Source organism: Enhydra lutris, unplaced genomic scaffold, assembly GCF_002288905.1.
Source record: "Enhydra lutris kenyoni isolate GAN:26980312 unplaced genomic scaffold, ASM228890v2 scaffoldscaffold3, whole genome shotgun sequence".
Taxonomy (NCBI): Eukaryota; Metazoa; Chordata; class Mammalia; order Carnivora; family Mustelidae; genus Enhydra; species Enhydra lutris.
The window spans coordinates 61636145-61658828 of NW_019154087.1; the positions used below are offsets into that span (position 1 = coordinate 61636145).

At 44.1% G+C, this 22684-nt stretch overlaps 1 protein-coding gene across 1 annotated transcript in view; it reads right to left on the reverse strand.

Annotated features, from left to right (window-relative positions):
- Positions 1-22367, reverse strand: part of LOC111157429 (FH2 domain containing 1) — a 31782-nt gene extending 9415 nt beyond the window's left edge. Inside the window, exons 1-8 of the mRNA XM_022518828.1 lie at positions 21870-22367; positions 12630-12691; positions 11849-11951; positions 6332-6417; positions 5930-6030; positions 2930-3000; positions 2719-2826; positions 647-717 (exon numbers count right to left, since the gene is read on the reverse strand). Of these exons, the coding sequence (XP_022374536.1) occupies positions 647-717; positions 2719-2826; positions 2930-3000; positions 5930-6030; positions 6332-6417; positions 11849-11951; positions 12630-12691; positions 21870-22367 (1100 nt within the window). The remainder of the gene's footprint in view (positions 1-646; positions 718-2718; positions 2827-2929; positions 3001-5929; positions 6031-6331; positions 6418-11848; positions 11952-12629; positions 12692-21869) is intronic.
- Positions 22368-22684: the final 317 nt, after the last annotated feature.

The following is a 22684-nucleotide window of genomic DNA, read 5'->3' on the forward strand; positions in this document are numbered from 1 at the left end:
GAAAACAAAATCCTTTCCCAACCCTTGGTATGGTTCCAAATGCAATAGAAAATAAACGTACCATGTTAGATTCTACAAGGAAACGGCCCTGAAGTTTGACTGATGTATACCAACTCCCAAGGTAAGAGGCTGTGCTGTTTGAGCTCTATCTTTGGGTGTGGAGGGATTTGAAGTTCTTGATCCATATTGTTTTTACACTGATGATATTCATTGAAAACGACTACAATGGTGTTTTTTTGATTAAAAATACAGATTAATTTTTCAAAACCCCCAAATTCCAAAAGTGCACACACACCTCTGTGAGCAAATGAAAGGGAGGTCTGAAAATTCAACAAGACAAAACTCTTTAAAGTTATAAAATGTTTTAAAGTTATAAAATATTCACCAGTTTCTTAAAAAGTAGTTTAGGGGCACCTGAGAGGCTCAGTCAGCTATATGTGGGCCTTTGGCTCAGGTCCTGATCTTAGGATCCTGGGATAGAGTCCTATGTCGGGCTCACTGCTCAGCAGGGAGCCTGCCTCTCCCTCACCCCCGCCCCCTCTGCTCATGCCTTCGCCCTCTTTTTCAAATCAATTAATTAATCTAAAAAGTCATTTGAAACAAAACCGTGAATTCTCAGAATTCATTTTCAGTCTTCTTTACTTACCTAGCAGCCTCCTGAACATGGTGCAATTTTTCAGAAAAGTTTAGAAGAATGGCATCTTTCTTTTGGGCTTCCTAGAATGAAAACAGAATTTTCTCTACTGTATGTATAAAACTGGAAGGAAACAATTATCCCAAGACTGAAAGGGACTTTAAAGTTCTTGTTTTTATGCTTGATATATTATTCAAAGCAACTCAGTGAAACGTGAACTCTTATATTCCTCAGTTAGTAAGATTTACCAGAACTCCCCTACTCTCCAGATATATTTAACTTCCCAGAGCAACCGATCCTGACGTGAAATACAACTCATGGGCACACAAACTCAATGGAGGTGGGTGGTGGCTTAGCAGGGCCCATTGTTGCTGCGAGAATCCAATACATCCTCCTTAAATACCACCCATACCTGTGAGGGTGCCTTTAAGTGACGAGATGCCTACAGCAGTTAAACCAGTTTGCAAACTGAGTTTAAGCCTAAGGTGCACAAGCCACGGAGGCCTTTGGATTCTTCACCTGTTCAGGGGACACAAGGAAGGTGGATACCAAGGGAGCAATTACCAGCTCTGGAAACGTCCCCCCATGGGTAGGGACCAAGTGACACATAGCACCTGGCTCCATGGATCTAAAGGGACTGACAGAGAGCCGCCTGGGTGGCTCAGTTGTTAAGCGTCTGCCTTTGGCTCAGGTCATGATCCCATGGTCCTGGGATCGAGCCCCACATCTGGTTCCCTGCTCGGCAGAGAGCCTGCTTCTCCCTCTTCCTGTGCCTGCTACTCTGTCTACTTGTGCTCTCTGTCTCTCTGTCAAATAAATAAATAAAATCTTTAAAAAATAAATAAATAAAATAAAGGGACTGACAGAAGACTCGCTGTAAGACCCACGGGATACGGAACACAGTTTCTGCTTTCAATGTCCTGAAAATCAACTTATTAAATGAGTCCTGAGTTCAACATGTCCTTTGTCTTCTGAAGAATGCAGTAATAATTATGTGTGTTATTTATAGAGCACGTACTATGGGCCGAACACTGAAGTAAGCAGTTTATGGAATTATCCCCTTCAGCCCTCTTGGTTACCTGTTTGGAAGGATCACTAGCCCCATGATTAGAGGAAGAAATTGAGGGTCTTAACGTTTAAGGAACTTGTCTGAGGAAGTACAGCTAATAAAAGACAAATCAAAATCCCAGTTCTGTCCTGTCCTGAAGCTCACACTGGAAGCCAGCCCAACTTCCTCCCCAGCTTACAGCTACATCTACGTGATGACTATCAAAACAACAAAGGCAATCCAATGAAGGAAAAACAAAGTGGTACAATTCGTAATTTGAGATAATGTAACAACAGACAGACTTTTCACTTTGTAACTGGTTGTTCTGGTATCCCAGAGCCCCAGCCAGAATCGGAGGTGACGGCCAGGGTGCAAACACCAAGCGCATGCTTGTCACAAGGTAGCCTGCCTCAGAGTTCACAAAGCGGAACAACTGGAAGCGATCCTTTTCACTGTTCTGGCTCCCTCACTCTCTACACATAACCAGTCACAAATCTAGTCAGCCCAAAGCTGGGAATGTCTCAGCACCCAGGCCTCTGCCCTCCATCCCTGTGGCCGAGACTCCGAGTCTCAGCTCTCTCTCTCCAAACCGTCAGAGAGCCACCTTCTGCCAAGAGGGGCCCCATTTCCAGTTCTCTCTCCACTCCCACCTATCCCCCACAGTGCCTTATTTTCCGAAAAACAAAGCCAACCTGGCCAGGCCATTATCCTGGGCTCCGACTTCCACTGGCTCCCCACTGCTAAAGCATGAATCCAGATTCCTCAGTATTTAGGATGTGGATCCTTCCTAATCGGGCCTCACCAACCCTGACCCCTGCCTCCCCCAACCTCTCTATTTCCCTCCTAGTCTACAGCCCCAGGCATTGGGCAGCTCAGCTCAGAAGTTGCAGGGTGCTTCTGCAAATAGAACCTTCATGGAGCCCACCTGGTCCTCTCCTGTCTCTGTGGGATGCCACCTAATACCTGGGAAAAACCTCCCCAGCGAGGTCTCACACTCATTCTCTCTCTCTCTCTCTGAATTCCCACTTCCACATACCTGTGCAACAAAGTGCAGAAGATTCATCCCAGGTTTGTTTGCTTTTGTGTCTGCCAATTTGAGCAAAGAAGACAGTTTAAATCCTACTGCATTGCCAGCATACCCTCCCTAAAGAAGACAAATCAGAAAAAAATATATATACGTATATCTTCAGATGGGCAAATAAACTTAGAAACACAACATCTTAATTTTTTTTTTTTATTTTACTTACTGCATTCATGATGTTCCCTGCCTGTAGCACCAAGTGTAATATTGAATGTAGCTCCTCACACAGCATCAGCTCTGTCAAAAAAGAACACGCCACAGGACCTTGAGCTTCCGTGCACAAAGAGAGCCACCACAACCAAGTTCAAGAGGGCCTGAAGCAAGCTCTGACCTTAAACCACGTATTAAGACCGGAAAAAAACAAATCAAGCCACACATTCTGTGGTGTATCTAATGCGTCATTTGCTACTGGCAATCCGTGTCCTGGTCTTTAACTGGGAATGGATACATATGATGCTTCAGTGTATCACAAAACACTTCAATAAGGAACATTTTCAAGGAGTGGAAAATGCAAAGGCCTTAGGAAAAGCAGAGCACTGTGTTATAGGCACAACCTCTTTCTTAGCAATTCTTTATTTTCTTTCCTTTCTATCCCCTCGCCTTTGAGATTATATTTATAGAAGATGGAAACTAATGAGAGCAACATTTTGCTTAGTCCACGAGCTATGAGGAGATAAAAAAATAAACAGGCTGGGATGACATGTAAATGACTTGCAAAGCACTAAACCCTAGGGGCCAGGCACCCAGAGGCTCAGTCCACTTTATTCAAATCTACAAATTTCATTTGGATTGGCTTAAGGTTTATAAAGGAGCTTTCATTGTAATATATCTTTAGTTCTTTAAACATAGCAGCTTTTGCACACACATCTATGCAAATTAACATTATTAAAAATTATTAATGTATTTCAAAAGCTAAAAGCAAGGTTTGATGATTATTAAAATTACAGTATATATAGATAATAAAAAGCTACCTATGATCTTGTTAACTTCATATTCTCCATTAAGTGTGGTATTACTTTCAAAAAATTACACTTGGATCACTGCCTGTATTACGTTATCTAAGAAGGCCAGTATCTGAAGGTTAACCAGATAAGAAATGTTTCTGCCGTGCCCACAAATTTGCATGGCTCACTACAAGAACTATTCCATCTCCATGTGAACAGGAGGAACGGCCTTTCCAAAGTTGCTGCAATAGCCCTGGTGTGTGTGGGAAGAAATTTTAACAGGCCTCCCTATGGAAAGAAGAACACTTGCCCTGAATTCTGAGACTCCTCTCTAAACTGAAGAAAATACGACGGGCTGAAGAGCAAAACTTTATCTCAATACGGGCCAGAGCAACGGAACAGGAAAATCAAGTAGGAATCAACAGCTCTACAATGCCTAGAAGTCCAGAAAACAACCCAGAGGAAATCGGGCTGGCACTGGACGTGGGATGCAGAAGGATGTGAGGGGTGGAGAGCACCGGAGATGCTGCCGTGGAGATGAGGGGTGCCCACAACTGGGCTAGGCCTGCTTGCTCAGCATCATACATGCCTGAGGGCAAAACCCCATTGCTTTGGAGGGAGGCAGGAGAGCAATTCCAAGGAGTCTACCTGGGCAGGCAGGTCGTTCAAAGAAATGGAAACGACCCACTCACCCCTCTCAAACACAAATAGCCCACCAGGAGTTAGAGACTTGAGGGGAAGCAGGTGGGAAAAAACACAGGGCAGAACCATCAGGAACCTGCAGAAGGGCACACTGGAGATGCCCAGGAGGAGTCAGGAGGAAAGGAGGAATGCTGCTGAAAAAGCAGGCCTGGACACCAGAGGCCAGAGGATGAGGGAGGATGCGGCTGGCCTAAGTGCCCAGGGTTTGTGCGTGCGCGCGCGTGCACACACACACACACACACACACACACACACACACACACAGCATGCACACGGAAAGCTGACCTGGGAGAGGAACAAGAGCTAGCTACAACCAGCAAGGTTTACTCTGAAGCTGGGGATGAAAGAAATCTTCTTTTATGGGAGGTTACTATGCTAATTAATTGATTGGTCAATTAATCAATTAATTAATTAGGGAGGAAAGTAAATGGAAATAAGCCTTAACTGTCTGTCATCCCACGTAATATCTCATTTCCCTTTTTAGGGTGTAGCAGTATTAGGATTTCACATTTCTCATTTCAACTAAACAGTTTTTTTAAAAAGAAAATGCTACCAGACCACTGCGGCCACCATGGAAAACAGTATGGAGGTTTCTCAAAAAATTCAAAATAGAATGACCACATGATCCAGTAATTCCACTACTGGGTATTTACCTCCAAAATATGAAAACACTAACTCAAAGGGATACATGCAACCCTATGTTTATTGGGGCATTATTTACAGTAGCCAAATTATGGAAGCAGCCCAAGTGTCCATCAACGGATGGATGGATAAAGAAGAGGTGGTGTGTATACACAGTGGAATCATACTCAGCCATCAAAAAAGAATGAAACCTTGCCACTTGCAGCAATATGGATGGATCCAGATGGTATAATGCTGAGTAAAATAAGTCAGTCAGAGAAAGACAAATTCTATGATTTTGCCCATACGTGGAATTTAAGAAACAAAAACAAAGAAAAAAGACCAAAAAACCAGACTGGACTCTAGAGAACAAACTGGTGGTCACCAGAGGCGAGGTGGGTGGGGGATGGGGGAAAGAGGTGAAGGGGATGGAGAGTACACTTCTCGTGATGAGCACCGAGTGCTGTGGGCAACTGCTGAATCACTACATTGTACACCTGAGACTAAGAGAGCACTGTGTGTGAACTACACTGGCATTAAAAAATAAACTGGTTTTAGGGGTGCCTGGGTGGCTCAGTGGGTTAAAGCCTCTGCCTTTGGCTTGGGTCATGATCTCAGGGTCCTGGGATCGAGCCCCACGTCGGGCTCTCTGCTCAGCGGGGAGCCTGCTTCCCCCTCTCTCTCTGCCTGCCTCTCTGTGTACTTGTGATCTCTCTCTCTCTGTCAAATAAATAAATAAAATCTTTAAAAAAAAAAACCATAAAAAAAAAGAAAGAAAAAGAAATAAATTGATTTTAAAAATCAGAAGAAAGCTTACTAAAAAGAATAAAAACTAAAATAAAGTGCTCCCACCAAAATTAATAAAAACAAATTACATGAAGCCTCACGTGGTCACTTACCTTTAGTCGCGGTTCTTAGAATTGTTATGTCTGTGTATAGAGAAGAACACGAAGGTAAAAATTCCTTCTTTAGCACCATGGCTTCAATCCGAAGTGAATAGCTGAAACATAAAAAGTAAAACTGTAGGGGCACCTGGGTGGCTCAGTGGGTTAAGTGGCTGCCTTCAGCTCAGGTCATGACCCCAGGGTCCTGAGGATCGAGCCCCGCATTAGACTCCCTGCTCGGCGGGAAGCCTGCTTCTCCCTCTCCCACTCCCCCTGCTTGTGTTTGCTCTCTTGCTGTGTCTCCCTCTATCCAATAAATAAATAAAGTCTTGGAGAAAAAAAAAGTAAAACTGTAGCATTTGATGTCACTGATTTTGAACCCTTTCTCTGTGAGGAACAATGATGGACAATCCTTACTTTGGCACCTGAATCAAGTAGTGCAGAAAGGAGTCCGCCAGGGACAGCTTGGACACATCTCCACTAAATGTTTTCAGTTTCTTTATCTAAAAGACAAACAGAGAATAGAGAAAAAGAAAATAACTTGTGATTAAAATACATTATTTTAAATTTCATCTTAGAATCCCTGTAAGAAAGTAAGATTTCAGTACTAAATTCAAATTAATAAAAATATAGACCCAAGAAAAGACAGAAAAGGAAATCATCACAATGACTATGTTTTTTTGAAAGAAGAGAAACCAGACAAATGAGAAGAAGAGCTGTGTCATGTGTGTGGGTATAAATAACTTCAGTCTGTCTGGAGAATTAGAGACATAGGAGTCCTCAAGGGAAGGGTCAGTTCTAAGGATGGAAATGTTCTGTAAGTTATAAACTGGAAAGGAGATCATTGGGAGAAAGAGGAGGACACTGGGTTGTCATTCTAACACGGTCCTCTAGGTCCCTAATGAAAAAAATCTCAATATTTTGGATATTTTGGATATAAAATACTCGGACTGGGGGAGGGCTAAAAGACCTTTCTCTGGCCAAATCCCCCCTCCACACAGAACAACCTTACACCAAACGGCTGCTGTGTGCTTAGGCAAGAACACACCTGCTGTCCAGTGGGAAGAGAAAAAGGAACAGGGCTTAAGCAGCTGAGGGGTCAATGTCAAAACCTCCCCTTTGAAAATGACCAGGTAATAAAACAATGTACGTTCAGATCCCATTTCTAGAAATTTTACAAGAGGCATCCACTGCGACCCCCACTCTCCATACACATACCACAGGTGTGGAGGAAAAGACTAGAATGCACTCCCCCTACCTACACAAGGTGATAGGTTTATTATTTTCTTCTGCTGCTCATTTTTGTGTCCTAAAATGTCTGTATGAACATGGATTACTCTTGTAAAAAATTAAACTCAACTCAAAATTATCCTTTTAACCGCAGCAAAGAGAAACAAGAGTTCTGACCCAGGAATACAGCCGAACAGCTAGCAGTGGGGCATGGAAGCAAAGAGAAAGTTCTCAAACTGCATCAGAGCAAATCAGCACCTCCATCACGCAGAGAACTGGACCAGCCCAGCGACGGGAACTTTTCTACTATGTCCACTGTCGTAGAGCGTCTTGCAACAAGAATACTTTACGGTAAATCGAACCTTGGGACTACAAGTAAAGTAGACAGCCCACCTCTGCAGCTAACTGTTGCCAATGAGCACTCACCATCTTTCATTAGTCTTTTAAAGATTACTCTGTTCCATCCCTGGGATCATGGCGGGTGCCCATAAAAATAACATGCCTTTTCAGTGTCTTGAGAAATAGGAAATGACAGCTCCAAAACACAGAGCAGGGAGTTTTGCAAAGATCCACAAACTGAAGTGTCTACATCAACAATCTGAAAATACAAAATGTACAGGGCCAATGGACACCCCAGACTTAAGTCTGATGCTTAAGACTACATTTTTTTAAAAATGGGCAGAAAATAGCCATTGGGAGAACGGCATTACTTCTACCGTTAGGGCCCCAAACTGAATTTCCCATTTTTAGGCTTATTTGACTTAGGGGCAGATGAAATTTCTGGTTGAGCTAAACTCAAGTCAGTTCCTAGCTGCTGAATGGAGAAAACCGTAGGAGGAGGTCCCGATCCTTTCTGAACTAGAGTTTAGCAATTCACTATATATGGAAAGGGGCAGAGCGAGGTTGTCCCTTTTCTAAGACCATCAACTCAGCATGTGCAAAGCTTCTGAAAAGAAGAGTGCAATTTTCTGTCTAAAGCATATAGAATAGGTCACACTAAATAAACCTGGTAGATATTTCTATTAAACATGTGCTCAAGCTGTAACTGAACAAAGATTAATCTCCTTCACTTACATAAAGAGCTAAAAATGTTTATGGATTTCAAGAGCATGGTGATGGAAAGATAGTATTTAATTTAAATGCCATGTATACAGTCGTTAATTCCATTTCAAAATGAGACTCGTTCATTAAGAGGGATTATTGTACCTTCACAGCGGTAGGGAGGTAAAAAAGAGAGGTGAACAAACCCTATAATTATTGTACATTCTCGTCATCATGAAAAAGCATTTATCACACATTGTTAGGCATAATTTTGTTGGCTGAGCCAAGTGACTCTCGTTATGACCTGGCTGTGCCCAGTTTGTGTCCTAACAGCAGAAAGCATGCTCCTTAAGACGCACACATTCCCAAGGGCAGACCTCCTTCGTCCCATCTAATTCCACTCACACGGCATCGAAATAGCGAGATTTCCCACCAACAGGTTCACCCAAGAGAAGACCCTGGGGTTTCCTCTCTGTCATTCTCCCCAACAAGGGGCAGAATTGGTATAGAAGGTTGGGAGGAGGGGATAAAAATGTCAGAGGCGGCAACCAACCTGCTGCCTGAGAGAACAGGAAATTTCTACCCCCTTCCAGCCCTCTGTCCCTGAAAGTGACACAGCGGTGGGGCCCCACCCCCAAGGGAGGGAAGGGCTTGCAGGCTGCATCTGGGCTCCCTTCTGACCATCCACCCCGCTCCTGCACCAGCCTCTCCCTTGTCCCCTCTCTGCCCACAGGAATACTTTCCAGGGCAAAGAACCCCCTCCCAGGGCTTTTATTTCTGGGCCTGCCTTCTTCCTCTCCAAGTTTTAACTGTGCAAACATTTAGGGCAAAATGAAAAAAAACATGCCAGATAAAAGATCTGTGGGGAAGGGCACAGAAATCCTAAAAACAAATTAACCTTCTTCTGGCTTGTCAGCTGAGAATGCACGACTGAAAAGGGCTGTTTCCGCTCATATTTTTCAACATGCTGATAAGATGACAGTATCACTCAAGCGACACTCGCCTGGTGCTCGCTCTGGAGCAGGGGCGATGAAAGAGCTGGAGGGAGGCCCACGGTGGTGCGGGGTGGGGTTGTGAGAACCTTTGCCCTTCCTTCCTCAAAGGGATGCGGCGGAGTGCCACAGAAGGAACTGTGCTGGGGTCAGATGAATCACGTGCAAATCCACTTTCCCCTCTGGCCTGTTGAGTATGGGACACACGAGCGGAGTTCCAGCGAACCTGCGTGAGCCTCAGTTTCCCATCTGTACCCTGAGGACTGTCTGATAATGTGGCCGAGAGGATTCAGTGGCAAAGGCACCCCAGATAATCAGAGCTGCAACGGAGTGACCTTCTACGTGCCAGGCACACCGGACTACACACTTGATCCCATTATCTCGCCCGACTGCATTCTGTTCTGCCCTGCCCAGTGCCTGGAACACAGGGACACACACGCTCCGTCAATGTTCAGTCCCTTCCTGTGCGAAAAATGAGCACAGAACACTACACCCCAAGCTTAGCGACATGTGGTTACACAAACACTGGTGCACTTATTAACATATTTCTGCCACATTCCTAAATCTCTCTCACTTGGCCCTGGCTCCCCCTTGGCCCCACCCCTATCCTCCACCCTCTACCCTAGACTTGGGGGCTGGCCTTGGTCCGGGTGGCTCTGGGGACCACGCAGCCCTCAGAGCGAGGCCAGTGGGTCCCCGCAGCAGGCATCTGTCAGAAGGTGGCTTCCACAGGCACGGAGACGCCCTTGCAGATTCCCGCAGTGGTTCAGGGAGGGGCGCCAAGAAGCCCTGGAGATGGTCAGGGTGTTCCCGCTGAAGGAAGCTCCCAGTTGAGTGTGGAGGGCGTGGTGAACTGAAGCCCAGAGTCGGTAATGTAAACAAGAAGTGTGACCAAGCCTGTCGGGTATTCAGGCTAAGGATGACCCTGCGGCAGGACAGGGGGACAGGAGAAGCAGCTGCCTTTGGCTCGGTGGCAGTCTCAGGGCTCTGTCTCATCCCAGCAGGACGTTGTCTCTGGAGCTGGCTAACTGTCTGGAGGGGAGTGAGTGCAGCACTTGGGTGGGTTTCAGTCGTCTTACCCTTAACACCCCCCCTTGAATTATGTGCCACCCCCCCCAGCTCAACAACATGGGAGGCTTGACAGCTAAGTTGCTTCTTTGAAAAATCCCCGAGGCCTCTGCAGCCTTTGCATTCTCTAATCACCCCTGAATTTAAAATTAGAAACGAAGGTATTAGGAAAACCTGTACCTAATCTCCCACCTCTTCACTGCGGCACGAAGCTGGCAGCCTCCCCCAACCCCGCCTAACGTCCCTTTCATTAGAAATTTAGAGCTTTTTGGAGCATGTCCACACGCGCTCTCAAATGTGACCCTCACTGAAATAAGGCATGAGGTCAGGCAGGAGTGAGCACCACAGCAAGTCCTAAGGAGGAGGCACGAGAAAAGCCCAAAGGGGAGTAAGATTTCAAGAACAACTCAATCTTTTTAAAATCCAAATTAATTAAACCCTAGCCATCCTAATTAAAGAACTCTGAAACTCTCATTCTCTACATTAAAAAAGACTAAGGGCTGTTCGGTGTTTAAGATCCAGGGTAAATTATGATTTAACATACCTTTCCCTCAAGACTTTAAGACCCTTTACGGTCATTAATAAATGCTGGTAATTAATCTTGACTTAGGTAAATTACACTTAATTTGCAAACAGAAAAGCTGACACAGAGAGAGAGGTTCAGATTATCAAATATACCTAGAATCCTCAGTTAGCTAGTATGACCCTCGAGTTGGCTTTGCAAGTTTATCACAGATTGATGTAAAAGAAGTACAGATATATACTCCTCTTGTTATTTATGGCACTAAAGTCAAATGCCATAAATTATGTGTGGGAAGAGGAGTGGGATGGGGAAGAGAAGAACCAGCTGTGTGGGTAAAAGGGTAACTTAAACTTTTTACTTTGTAAGATTTTACATTATTTAAATGTTTGCAAGCGCATATATTCATGTCATTTCTTACTAAAATTTTTCAGGGTTCCCTTCTTCAGAAATAAAAGGCAGTATTACAATTTTATAAGATTTTACAAAGCTTCCAACCATTCAACGGCTCAGTTAATTCAGTCCCCCCAAAAAGATGATTAACTTTATACTGCAGTACTAAACCACTATCACAGCAATTTCCCCCTTTAAGTCAATTACAGAGACAACATTTCTTAGCAGTTTACCTACTTCTCCAAAATTTTAAAGCATCTTTATCCAAAAGCGATTTCCTTTTATTTTTGTGTGTATAAGGTATACATATTTATAAAATAACCTAGATACGGCCTCAGCAAGAACTGTCTTTGGTGATGGAAAAGGAAACCAAATTTAATTGAGGTCCCATGTGCCCGGTACCACGCCTGATGAATAACTAAGGGTTTGGCATCCTAGCAAACCCTCACTGTACAGGTGCAGACACTAAGTTCACCAGAGTTAGGAAATTTGCCCAAGCAAGGGGACATCTGTTCCCTAACTCCACAATTTATGCTCTCTCTACTAAGTCACTTTTTATTACTTGTATATGAGAAGACTCTGGCTCTAGGTGGCAGAGGGCCCCTCCCAGGTTGAGTTCTGACACTCTGAAAAATATTGAGCTTTGATCATCACTCCCACCATCTAAAACTCCTGTGCCAAATTCCTTACCTCCTCTGACTCCGGCAAAAGCTTAAGAAATTCTCGCAAGGTTTCTGATCCATAATGCTCACTCTTTCCCTGATGAATATCTTCTACAATGGACTGAGGAGACCTTGAAAAGACAATTAATTAGATTCCATTTCACGTCTGTTGGAGTGCCAAAGAAACACAAGTCAGTGGAAACTAAAACAAATCACCTTGACCCTTTGCCCATCCCGCCTTCTTCCCAGTCGGAGGGACGCGCTGTGTCAGCAATCACAGGAGACCCAATGCCAGGGAAAGCGGGGGTCCCGACACACAGCCCAGAGGCCCCTACACCCAGAAGCCCACCCTTGGGCATCCCAGAAAAGCTGAAAGTGGCAGCAAACCATAGGAGTCTTCTCTGGGAGAAGAAAAGCAATCCCCTTTGGCCGCATGGAACCCTGGCGAGCCTCTCCTCTCCACTTTAGAACACTGGCATTTCACCAGTGTCTTCTGACCAGTCCAACCTCCACTGAGGGGCAACACTATAGGTGAATTCATAAATTCCCCGGCATGACAGGCTTGAACAGATACCCTTAGGCAACTCTGCCTGTACTTCAAGCCACTAGGTTATGCTTCCATGCAGGAAAAGAGCAGAGAGCGACAGGCACTCGCACACTCATCACGCCGTGTGTTGAAGGAGGGTAGGCAGATATGAGGAATGAATTTCGCTCATGTTAGAAGCTGAATTTTCAGCTCAGCCACACCCACAGACTGATGCTGACACCAGAGATATGCCTAAAGTTGCAAATATGTGCAAAAACCTTACTTCTTAAATTGCTTAAGAAATATCCCAATGTTCATGCTCCGTTTTGCATCCAAGACAGTAATCTGGAAAAGAACAGACACACAGAAGACTATCACAAATGAGAAGACTTGGGAGGGAAGAAGAGAAGTAAAGCCTATCAAAATACAACACTAATTATGAAAGAATAACTTCCAGTGTGTAAATCTGGTTATTAATCGGCATACCTAACACAGTTTTGCAAATCTTAAAATATTATCATCTCCCCAAACTTCCTGCAATGATCTATTTCGTTAACTATAATAATACATATCTATTTTAATCTTACATAACTTTTTTTTTTTTTTGAAACAGAGTGAGAAGGTGTGTGTGCACAAGCTAGGGGAGGGGCAGGGGGAGAAAGAAAGAATCCCAAGAAGGCTTCATGTTCAGTGCAGGGCCTGACTCAGGGCTCGATCTCAGGACCCTGAGATCATGACCTGAGCTGAAACCGAGAGTCAGACACTTAACTGAATGAACGACCTAGGCGCCCCTTATCTTATATAATTATTAATGAACAATGTATATTAAAATTGTTTAAATTTAGCTATTTCCTCTTAGAATAATATAGCCTTCATTTAAAAGCTCAAATTTGAAAAACAGCTGTGTTAGCATAGCCAGATCATATGAGATTTGAACTAAGAAAGCAAAAAATAACTCAAGCAACTGCAGAGTTCCAAACCCTGCTTTAGGGATGTAGAAGGACCAGTACTGTTATTTTAAGAAATGTAATACAATTAATTTTTTTCTAAAAGATAAATTTCTTTTCATTGAGAAAGAATATGTGTCCTTCATATATTGTCCTTCAGGGGAAGGTAAGAAAGTCTTCTACGTTTTATTTACTCAGAATTTAAAAAGGAAAACTGTTGTGCTATATTTCACCAAGTCTAACCATGCATATTAACATCACTGGAATCAGGATGTGTCTGACAATGCACAGCATCTTCGACTTAATGAAATATGGTGCCATTTGAATATACTGTCAAAACCCAGATTTGGGCTACAATAGGTTTTAGCTGTTCAAAATGAAAAATTGGGCAGGGTTTTATCAGACTAGAAATTAGACAGAAACTTTGCTCGGCAGGGGGTGGGGAGGATGTTGTTATTAAAAACAGAAGCCGGGGCATCTGGGTGGCTCAGTTGATTAAGTGTCTGCCTTCGACTCAGGTCATGATCCTGGGGTCCAAGAGTCCAAGAGTCCAGGAGTCCTGGGATCAAACCCACATCAGGCTCTCTGTTCAGCAGGGAGTCTGCTTCTCCCTCTACCCCTCACCTCCTTTGGGCTCTCTCTCTCTCTCTTAAGTAAATAAAATCTTTAAAATAAATAAATAAAATCTTTATAAATACATACATACATACATAAACATTCATACAGAAGCCATTTCTTTCTCTGGAAGGAAACATCCAAGATACATGGAGGAAAAGATCACCTTAACACTGCCATAGTTTTTTTTTTTTCCAACTGTTTTTTGGTAAAGGGAGACTAGCTAAAACAGGAATGTTGTTATGATTCTCTTCCTTTCCAAATGTATGTGATTCATTTGTGAACAAAAGCAAATCAGGTTTCAGATTAAATTCCTGTTCTCTAGGCCTGCTTGTAAGTTTCTTAGCAGCATCGAGAACTGTTAACCAAATTTAATGGCACTTCTTGGCTATAAGGTTAAATTTTTACGGGAGTGTGGCTGCCTTCTTTTGAAGGCTGATCTTAAACAATCACATTATTTACCATCCTAGGGGTTTATTTCATGTTTGTGCAATCACCTACCAGCCATAAAATAAACTCCCAGGCGCACCGGGCAGGCTCCTTATTGGAAACCTACCCAGGGACTGCAGTTCAAGCTCAGTGTGAAAGGAGGGGAGAAAACGGGCAGAGAATAAAACCTGTCAAACATAACACCCTTTAAAGAGGAAAGTGCATACGAAACAGAGGAATCTAAATTTAGTACGACAGAAAACAAGTGTATATTATAATCCATCAATTAAAAAGCCACAAGTAAGAACACGTATACTGATACAGTAGTATTCGTATCCAAAGGACTCCCTCGGCACTCACCTCTACCGAGAATGAGGAAAAAACTTCTTTCTTATTTCTCTCATTAAATCACCACCTCTTGCTCTATTTAACCCTGGATGGCAGCACCCTCTCCCGCCCCCAACTCCAAGCCCCACCCATGACCCCCTGACACTGCATGTCCCCGACCTAGGTTTATAGCTCCTGCCCCTGGAAAAGGGATGGAGAAATTATTCTTTTCACTCCTATTTGACAGATAAGGAAACCGAGATGTCAGAGATGTCACGTTATCCCTTTCCCAAAGCAACACGAGAACTGAAATGCTAGTCTGGGTCTCTCGGGTTCCTTCTCACTCTAGTTCCTGTGAGTTTGAATATCGCTAGGATACAGGAATAGAGAGAAGGGGCCAGGCTTCCCCACCAGCCTCAGACTGGTATCCACTCCAGAAATGGGGGCAGATCTAAAGAAAGCCAACCCTAGGGCCTGGCCAAGTCCCCTGGCAACCCCAGAGCTCTATGTGGGAGATGATGGATAGAAATCATATTCTTACAGCTGAGACAGCCTCTAGGAGCTGCCATCATGAGTGCCCCTTGACTCGGGGTAGCAGCTACAGCCTGGGGCAGTGGCTACCTCCACCACTTGAAGCAAAGCTTCAGAAACTGGCCACCAGTTTAACAGAGGGACACCTGGGTAGCTCAGCTGGTCAAGCATCTGCCTTCTGCTCAGGTCAGTCCTTCATCTGAACTGGGCTCCTTGCTCAGCCGGGAGCCTGCTTCTCCCTCTCCCTCTGCTGCTCTCCCTGCTTGTGTTCACGCTCTCTCTGACAAATAAATAAAACTTTATAAAAAAATTTTTAAGAGAATTCAGCAATACTCCTAAAGAAAAACCTGGGCTGGCCATCACTGAGCACCTTATAGGGCAAAGAGAGCCCAGAGCCTTATCCAAACAGCAGGAAAACTGATAGCATTCCAGGGGCAGTCCTGCTCTCTCCTGGCATCCTCTGACTTGCCTAGCATGCGAGCTGATTCTTCCTCACAGGCTGTCACACCGGATCCTTCTAAAGCAGTGTTATAAAAGTGTTTGTTAAAGTCTTTTAAAATGGGTTGTCACTTCACATGCAAATTAGCTTATCTTACTCGCCAAATGCTTGCCAGCTCAAAGCTGGACAATTCAGGAACCTGTGTGTGTGGGATTGGGCGGTGTTCTGGAATCCCCCAGATCACCGGACTGTGCTCGTGCAGGTGGCACAGGCCACAACAGACAGCCTCAGGAACAAGGATGGCCTAACCCAGCTCCCTCCCTGCCCACCAGTTCCAATCGACCAAAATCTTCTTTTCTGGACACCACAGGGCAGGGAGGCAGGACTCCCACTGAAATCAGGGCCTGTCACAGCAGGGACAGCCCGAGTACTACAGAGCTCACAGGCTTTCCCATCAAGGGCCACCGAAGAGTTACGCCAGCCTGGGAGAACGAGGGAACAAAATACAACGTCCTGTGCCCCATTCACGTGGTTCTGAGGACTTCCCACTAGGATGGGAGGTGGCCCTGCTGGAGAACCAGTGTCCCCACACATGGCCCGGCTGACCAGGGCTGTCGGGTCTCCCTCTGAAACACTGAGACTACAGCACTCGGGCAGGGCTCTGATTGGTTCCACCGCAACCCTTTAAGCACCCCTCTTTTCTTCTATGATTCCAGAACATTCATCCACAAGCAATCCCCTACACAATCTGCCTCCCATAGTCTTTCAAGGAAGAAGCAGCTTTTGTATTTTAGTTGTGGTTAAAAAAAGAAAAAAAATGTAACATTTATCATCTTAACCACTTCTATTTTTTTTTTTTAAGTAATCTCTACCCCAATGTGGGGCTCGAACTCACGACCCCGAGATCAGGAGCGGCATACTCTACCGACTGAGCCAGCCAGGAGCCCCCCCTCCTGCACCATTTTTAAATGGTCAGTGTCAGGAAGAGCACTGACATTGTGGTCCAGCCATCACCACCACGACCCCACAGAACTCTTCCCATCTTACAGCACTGCAGCTCTGTACCCATTAAGTCCTAACTCCCCCTCCTGCCTTCAGTCCCTGCCAACCACCTTTCTGCTTTCCATTTCTGAGTCTGACTGTTCTGGGAAACTTCACACCAGTGGAATCATATGGTATTTGTCCTCCTGAGACTGGTTTATTTCACTGAGCATGATGTCCTCAAGGCAGTAGAAATGGTTAAGCCACGTTTCTTTCAATAGGTCAAAGACGGCTTCCCTTTCTAAGTACCACTAAGTAGTGGATATTTCAATGCTATGTCAAATTTGAAAAAGCAAAATTTAAAAAAATCTTCCTGTATCCTCTTATATAGACATAACTTTTGGTTTTTGATGTTTTTGTTTTGTTTTGTTTTTTTCATTTTCTTTTTCATTTTGGTTGGCTGCCAACTGGGAAATGTTCCAGCCTGGGTCGAGGCTGGGGGGCAGTGGGGGTGGGGATAAAAACCTAGCTGAAGGGGCGCCTGGGTGGCTCAGTTGGTTGAGCAGCTGCCTTCAGCTCAGGTCATGATCCCATCGTCCTGGGATCGAGTCCCGCATCGGGCTCCTTGCTTGGCGGGGAGCCTGCTTCTCCCTCTGCCTCTGCCTGCCATTCTGTCTGCCTGTGCTCGCTCTCTCTCCCTCTCTCTCTGACAAATAAATAAAATCTTAAAACAAACAAACAAACAAAAAAAAACCTAGCTGAAGCTTCTTTTTTTTCCCCCTCCTTTCAAATGTATTTCAAATACTCGTCTAGTTCTATAGTTCTGGATTGAGCATGTCCCAGAATTCTGGAACATACTGAAAACATAACAAAAGTTGAGAAAGAATAAATTGGAGTGGGAGAATAAGTTATTACTGTTCAGAAAATTAGAAAAAGCAATCTTCCTTCCATCCTCCCTTCCTCTCTTCTTTGCTCTCTTCTCCTAATAAGGAATTTTAGTTATTTCTCATAAGGTGGTATTAATTTTAATTATAAAATTATTACAGACAGCATCTAGAATGATCTCATGTATTCCAACATTTGTGGGTTTTTTTCTTTTATTTCACTTTTATTGAGGTATAATTAACAAATAAAATGTAAGATATTTAAGGTGTGCATCATGCTTATTTGATATACGTAAACATGGTGAAAGGACTCCGCTCCCCCCACCTCACGGTCATCTTTGGTTCCTCCTTTTCAGTGAGAACATTTAAGTTCTTTTCTCTTAGCAAGTTTCTATTATCCAACACAGTGTTATCAACTGTAGTTACCTTGTTTTATACTACATCCTCAGGCCTCGTTCATCTTGTGTATTGTCAATCCTGCTTTTGATCATATGGATCTATCATATTGTAAACACCCCCTTTGTTCCCTTGGTTCAGTTCTGTCAGCTCAGCTACCTTTAATTTCCTTTAGAGGATATCAACTAGCTAAGACTGTCACTTTTTTTTTTCTTTTAATTTTATTTGAGAGAAAGAGAGCACAAGCAGTGGAGAGGGGTAGAGGGAGAAGCAGACTCCCCACCGAGCAGGGAGCTTGATGTGGGACTCAATGCGAGGACCCTGGGATCATGACCTGAGCCAAAGGCAGATGCTTAACCGACTGAGGCACCCAGGCACCTTGTCCGTTCCTTTAAGAGCATTGTAGATTCTAATGGGAGACATGAGACCCAGCTTACCAGTGTGAGCGATGCTGAAGGGGCTGGGAACAGCGGGAACAGGCAGACAGAAAACATCTCAGGGAAGAGGTCAGTGAACTCTGCAAACTCTGGAGTTCGAGCTGACTTGGGTTATTACTAATCCCCGTTATTTAGTTTTGTTATTTCTAATTATTTTATTACAGTTTAATTATTATTATAACATTTGTAGCCTCCTCGGGTTAATTTTTAGGTAACAAAAACACAAGGTTAGTAATATTTCATAACCTTGCCTCCCCTCCCCCTTACTAAATGTTCTAATTTACTCTCTTGAGTGTTGTTCTTCCTAAATTCAGCCATTCCTGAACCCAGGTCTTCCTTATCTTCCAGCAACTCCTTTGTCTGGGATATAATGAAACTTATTTGTAATGCTTTATAAGCCCTTTCAAGTAGGAGCCAACCACATAATGGCAGGCCATTTCTGCAGGAGGTTATTATGTTTCAAAGGGACATTATCTGATCCCTGAGGTGCTCCAAATCATGGCCTGTGTTTCCAGGCTCAGGATGGGTCCCTCTGCCAAACGTGCTCGTTAGGGTATTCTCCACTCCACGCAGACAGGGAGTGGGAACTACTACTTTCTTTTTTTTTTTTTTTTAAAGATTTTATTTATTTATTTGACACACAGAGAGAGATCACAAGTAGGCAGAGAGGCAGGCAGAGAGAGAGGAAGAAGCAGGCTCCCTGCTGAGCAGAGAGCCCGATGCGGGGCTCGATCCCAGGACGCTGGGATCATGACCTGAGCCGAAGGCAGAGGCTTTAACCCACTGAGCCACCCAGGCGCCCCGGGAACTACTACTTTCAACGCTGGATTCCATTTGCTCCTTCTGAGTAAATTGGAAAACTTATCACTGGACCTTGTGAAACTATCACTCTGCTGAGTCATAATTTCCTTAGGAGAAAGTCTAATGAGGGCAGAAAATAGCATGTACTGTATTCTTTTACTACGATATATATATATATATATATATATTTATTAATTTATATATTTTTAAATTAAATATAATATATAATTATTTATGAATTATTTATAAGTATTAACATATTTATAAATATTTTATATATATAATACTTCTAACCATGTTGGAGATAGCATGAAAAATTAAAAATAATTCTGGATAACCCTTTGTTATGTGACGATATTGCCTAATAGACACTCAAATCCATCCACCTAAACTACTCATCCTACTTGAGTTCTAAAGAGTTGAAAAGTTAGATTATCTTATGACACACGGTCATGGTGGTTTAATTTTTCCTTCTAGCAGCTTCTCTCAGATTAGGACCTACCAGTGTTAAAAACAGTCACACACCCATATTCATCGCACCATATTCACAATAGCCAAAAGGTGGAGGCCCACATATCCATCAATGGATGACTAGATCAACAAAATGTGGTATATATACAGAGGAATTATCACTCAGCCTTAAAATTCTGACACGTACTACACAGGTGAACCTTAACGACATTATGCGAACTGAAGTGTTCCAGTTGCAAAGAAACAAATACTATATGATCCCACTTACATAAGGCACATAGAATGGTTAAATTTTTAGAGACAGAAAGCAGAAAGGTGGTTGGTGGGGCTGAAGGCCGGAGGGAATGGGGAGACAGGACTTAACGGGTACAGAGCTGCAATTCTGTAAGATGGGAAGAGTTCTATGGGGGCGTGGTGGTGACGGCTGGACCACAATGTCAATGAGCTTCCTGACACTGAACGGCACATTTATAAACAGTTAAGACGGTAAATGTAATGTGTATTTTATCCCTGCTACTTCCCTCCCTCCCTGAGTGCTTTTACCTGCTCTTGAATTAGCAAACCTAAAGCTGTGAGTTCCAGCAGCCCCTGGAACTATCATTTTCCAAAATCAATTTACTTATATTACATCATATCATATCATATCATATATTATGTTATATTATAAAAATATTTATAAGGGAGGCCATGCATTCTAACCTGGTAGCTGCCCCCTCAGCAGTATTGTGAGCTAGACCCCCTTCTGGTTGTTACAGGTGATTTCCTGAGAGGTACACTCCATTTCCCGCTGTACCCATCCACTCTTTCCTTCCAAATTCTTGAAATTCAGTAAGGAGAGCTAGGAAACAATGGTGAGAAATGCCCTACGGTACAGCAAGGAGTCTCTGCTGGAAGCTGGGGCAAAGGCCAGGGTACTAAGGAAGTGACTTCTTGCTCCGTCCAATACTGAAAGGATCCACTAAGAAATAAAAGGGCTCTGCAGAAAGGGAAGAACAGGGAAGGTCGGAGTTCAGCGGGCGAGGGCATGAGGGGCTGTCCTCAAGACTTCCTCTCAGATTTATTTCACAGTACACATTTAATTCTAATCCTAGCATTCTCTGCATTTTATAGTTCGTAGACTCCTGGCTATTTCAACAGGGGACTACATCACCAATTTCAAGTGAATCCCCCCAAGTGAACCCATGGAGAGAAGTTAACCTGTTCCTGAGCCAGACAGAGGAAAGAGGTCAATACCGTCGGCTTGAGAATTCAATTATGTAGAGGGGTGCTACTTCATCCTGGAGCCCTGCCCACTCTTACCCGAGTCACTCCATCTTTGACCTATAGCCTCTGCTCCTGTAGAACAGATTTTAAAAATGATACATTGTTGCCCACCCCTCCACCCCACTTTCCATTTTTGGTGTTCAACATTCTTTCCTTTCAATCTCTACTTCCCTCAGTACTTCTGCTAGTAAGCAGAGGTTTCTCAATTTACTTTGTTTCTAAACAGAGTACTTTTAAATGCATGTTTTGACTCAGTTTCCAGAATATATGGTTATTGGCAGCCCTGAAGCCATGCTTTCGAGGTGAACTTCTTATAACCTGCCAGCTTTACTTTGTTCTCCGTGTAAGGCATTTACTGCTCACTGGAAATGTTTCTTAGGAAATCCACCTAAAACCAGCTTTACGCTTCGAACTCTCTGGAAATCTCTATTCCACAAAGGCCACGGCTCAATCCAGAGCTCTAGGAATGAAGGCTCCCTTCTAACACTTAGGGAAGGAAAACTAGAGAGAAAAATACTGATAAAATCTTCAAGACATATATTAGTTAAGGGTGTCTTTAACAAAGGGCCTTCTGTCTCAGAAAGTTCCAGTTACTCTCAGTTAGTGGAGTTCAGGAACTTGGGTTTTTGTTTCCACAGAGACTAACAATGTGGACTTCGGCAGAACTGCTCCACCAGGGGAAACCGCAGCAGATGTGCTGGAGACAGGGCAGTGCTGAGAGGCCAAAGAACGATGGCCCCACATAGCATGTTCTCAGCGTGAGGTCATAATCCACCGGGATGTCTGGGAGGATGTGGCATGCGCGCTTCATACACTTTCCTGCTAGTCAGCTCAAGCTCATCATATAAGGCCCTTTCTATCATTTCCAGAGCACACGCATTTGCATTATCTTATTTCTCAGTGATTTAGCAAGTTTAGAAATGTACACACCCTTCCAAACACAAAACAATGCAGTGTGTGCAGGATTATGCCCACCCCCGCCCCAACCCAATCCATTCTTACCTCTTCCCTAGCCTCCCTGAAGGATGAATTTAAGGCTCCTCCTCTCCTAGAAAGGGAAGACTTGGTAGTAGTATCTTCTTGCTGTCCAAAGAGCTCCTCAATGGTCTTTGTGTCAATTTGGTAGTGATGCTGCTGCCTGGCGGCCAAAGTCCAGATATTGGTTTTGCCACGAACTTGCTCCTCCGGAATGGTCTTCCAAAAAAAGCTTCTCATTCGCTTTTTCTTACCAAGGTGGCTATAGCCATTCAGGTGAGAAGCTGGGGGTAGTCCTGGAGGGGGAGGTGGGAGCGGAGGCCCCCCGGGGAGTGGAGGTGGGGGGGGAGGAGGAGGAGAGGGAGGAAAGCCCTCCCCTGAATAGGGACATGGTGGAGGTGGAGGTGGGGGAGGAGGAGGAGGAGGCGGCCGTGGTGCTGTTTCCCGGATCATGAAGCCGGCTGCCGTGGTGATCGTCCCATTCTCTTTATCGCTGACCAAGGAGACACAATTCATAACATGCATAGTACTGTTGCCTTCTAAGGAGATAATTTCTTGGCCTTGGGGAAGCAGACACAAACATTAAACTTGTGTCATACTTTTTCACTCACTGGTCGGCTGCCAGAGAAAAAGGCAACAGGGTTGTGTGTCATCTTCCAAACCTACAAAGATAAAACAACCTTACATCGGTACAAGAAAACATCTGAATGCCAGCTAGTTCCCTTCAGTGCCCAGCTAGTTCCCTTCAGTGCCCAGCGCCGGTCTTCCTGCGGCGGCTGGGTATTACAATCCATGAGAGGCAACACATCCAAAAGAGCATAAAAAGGGACTAATACTTTTCT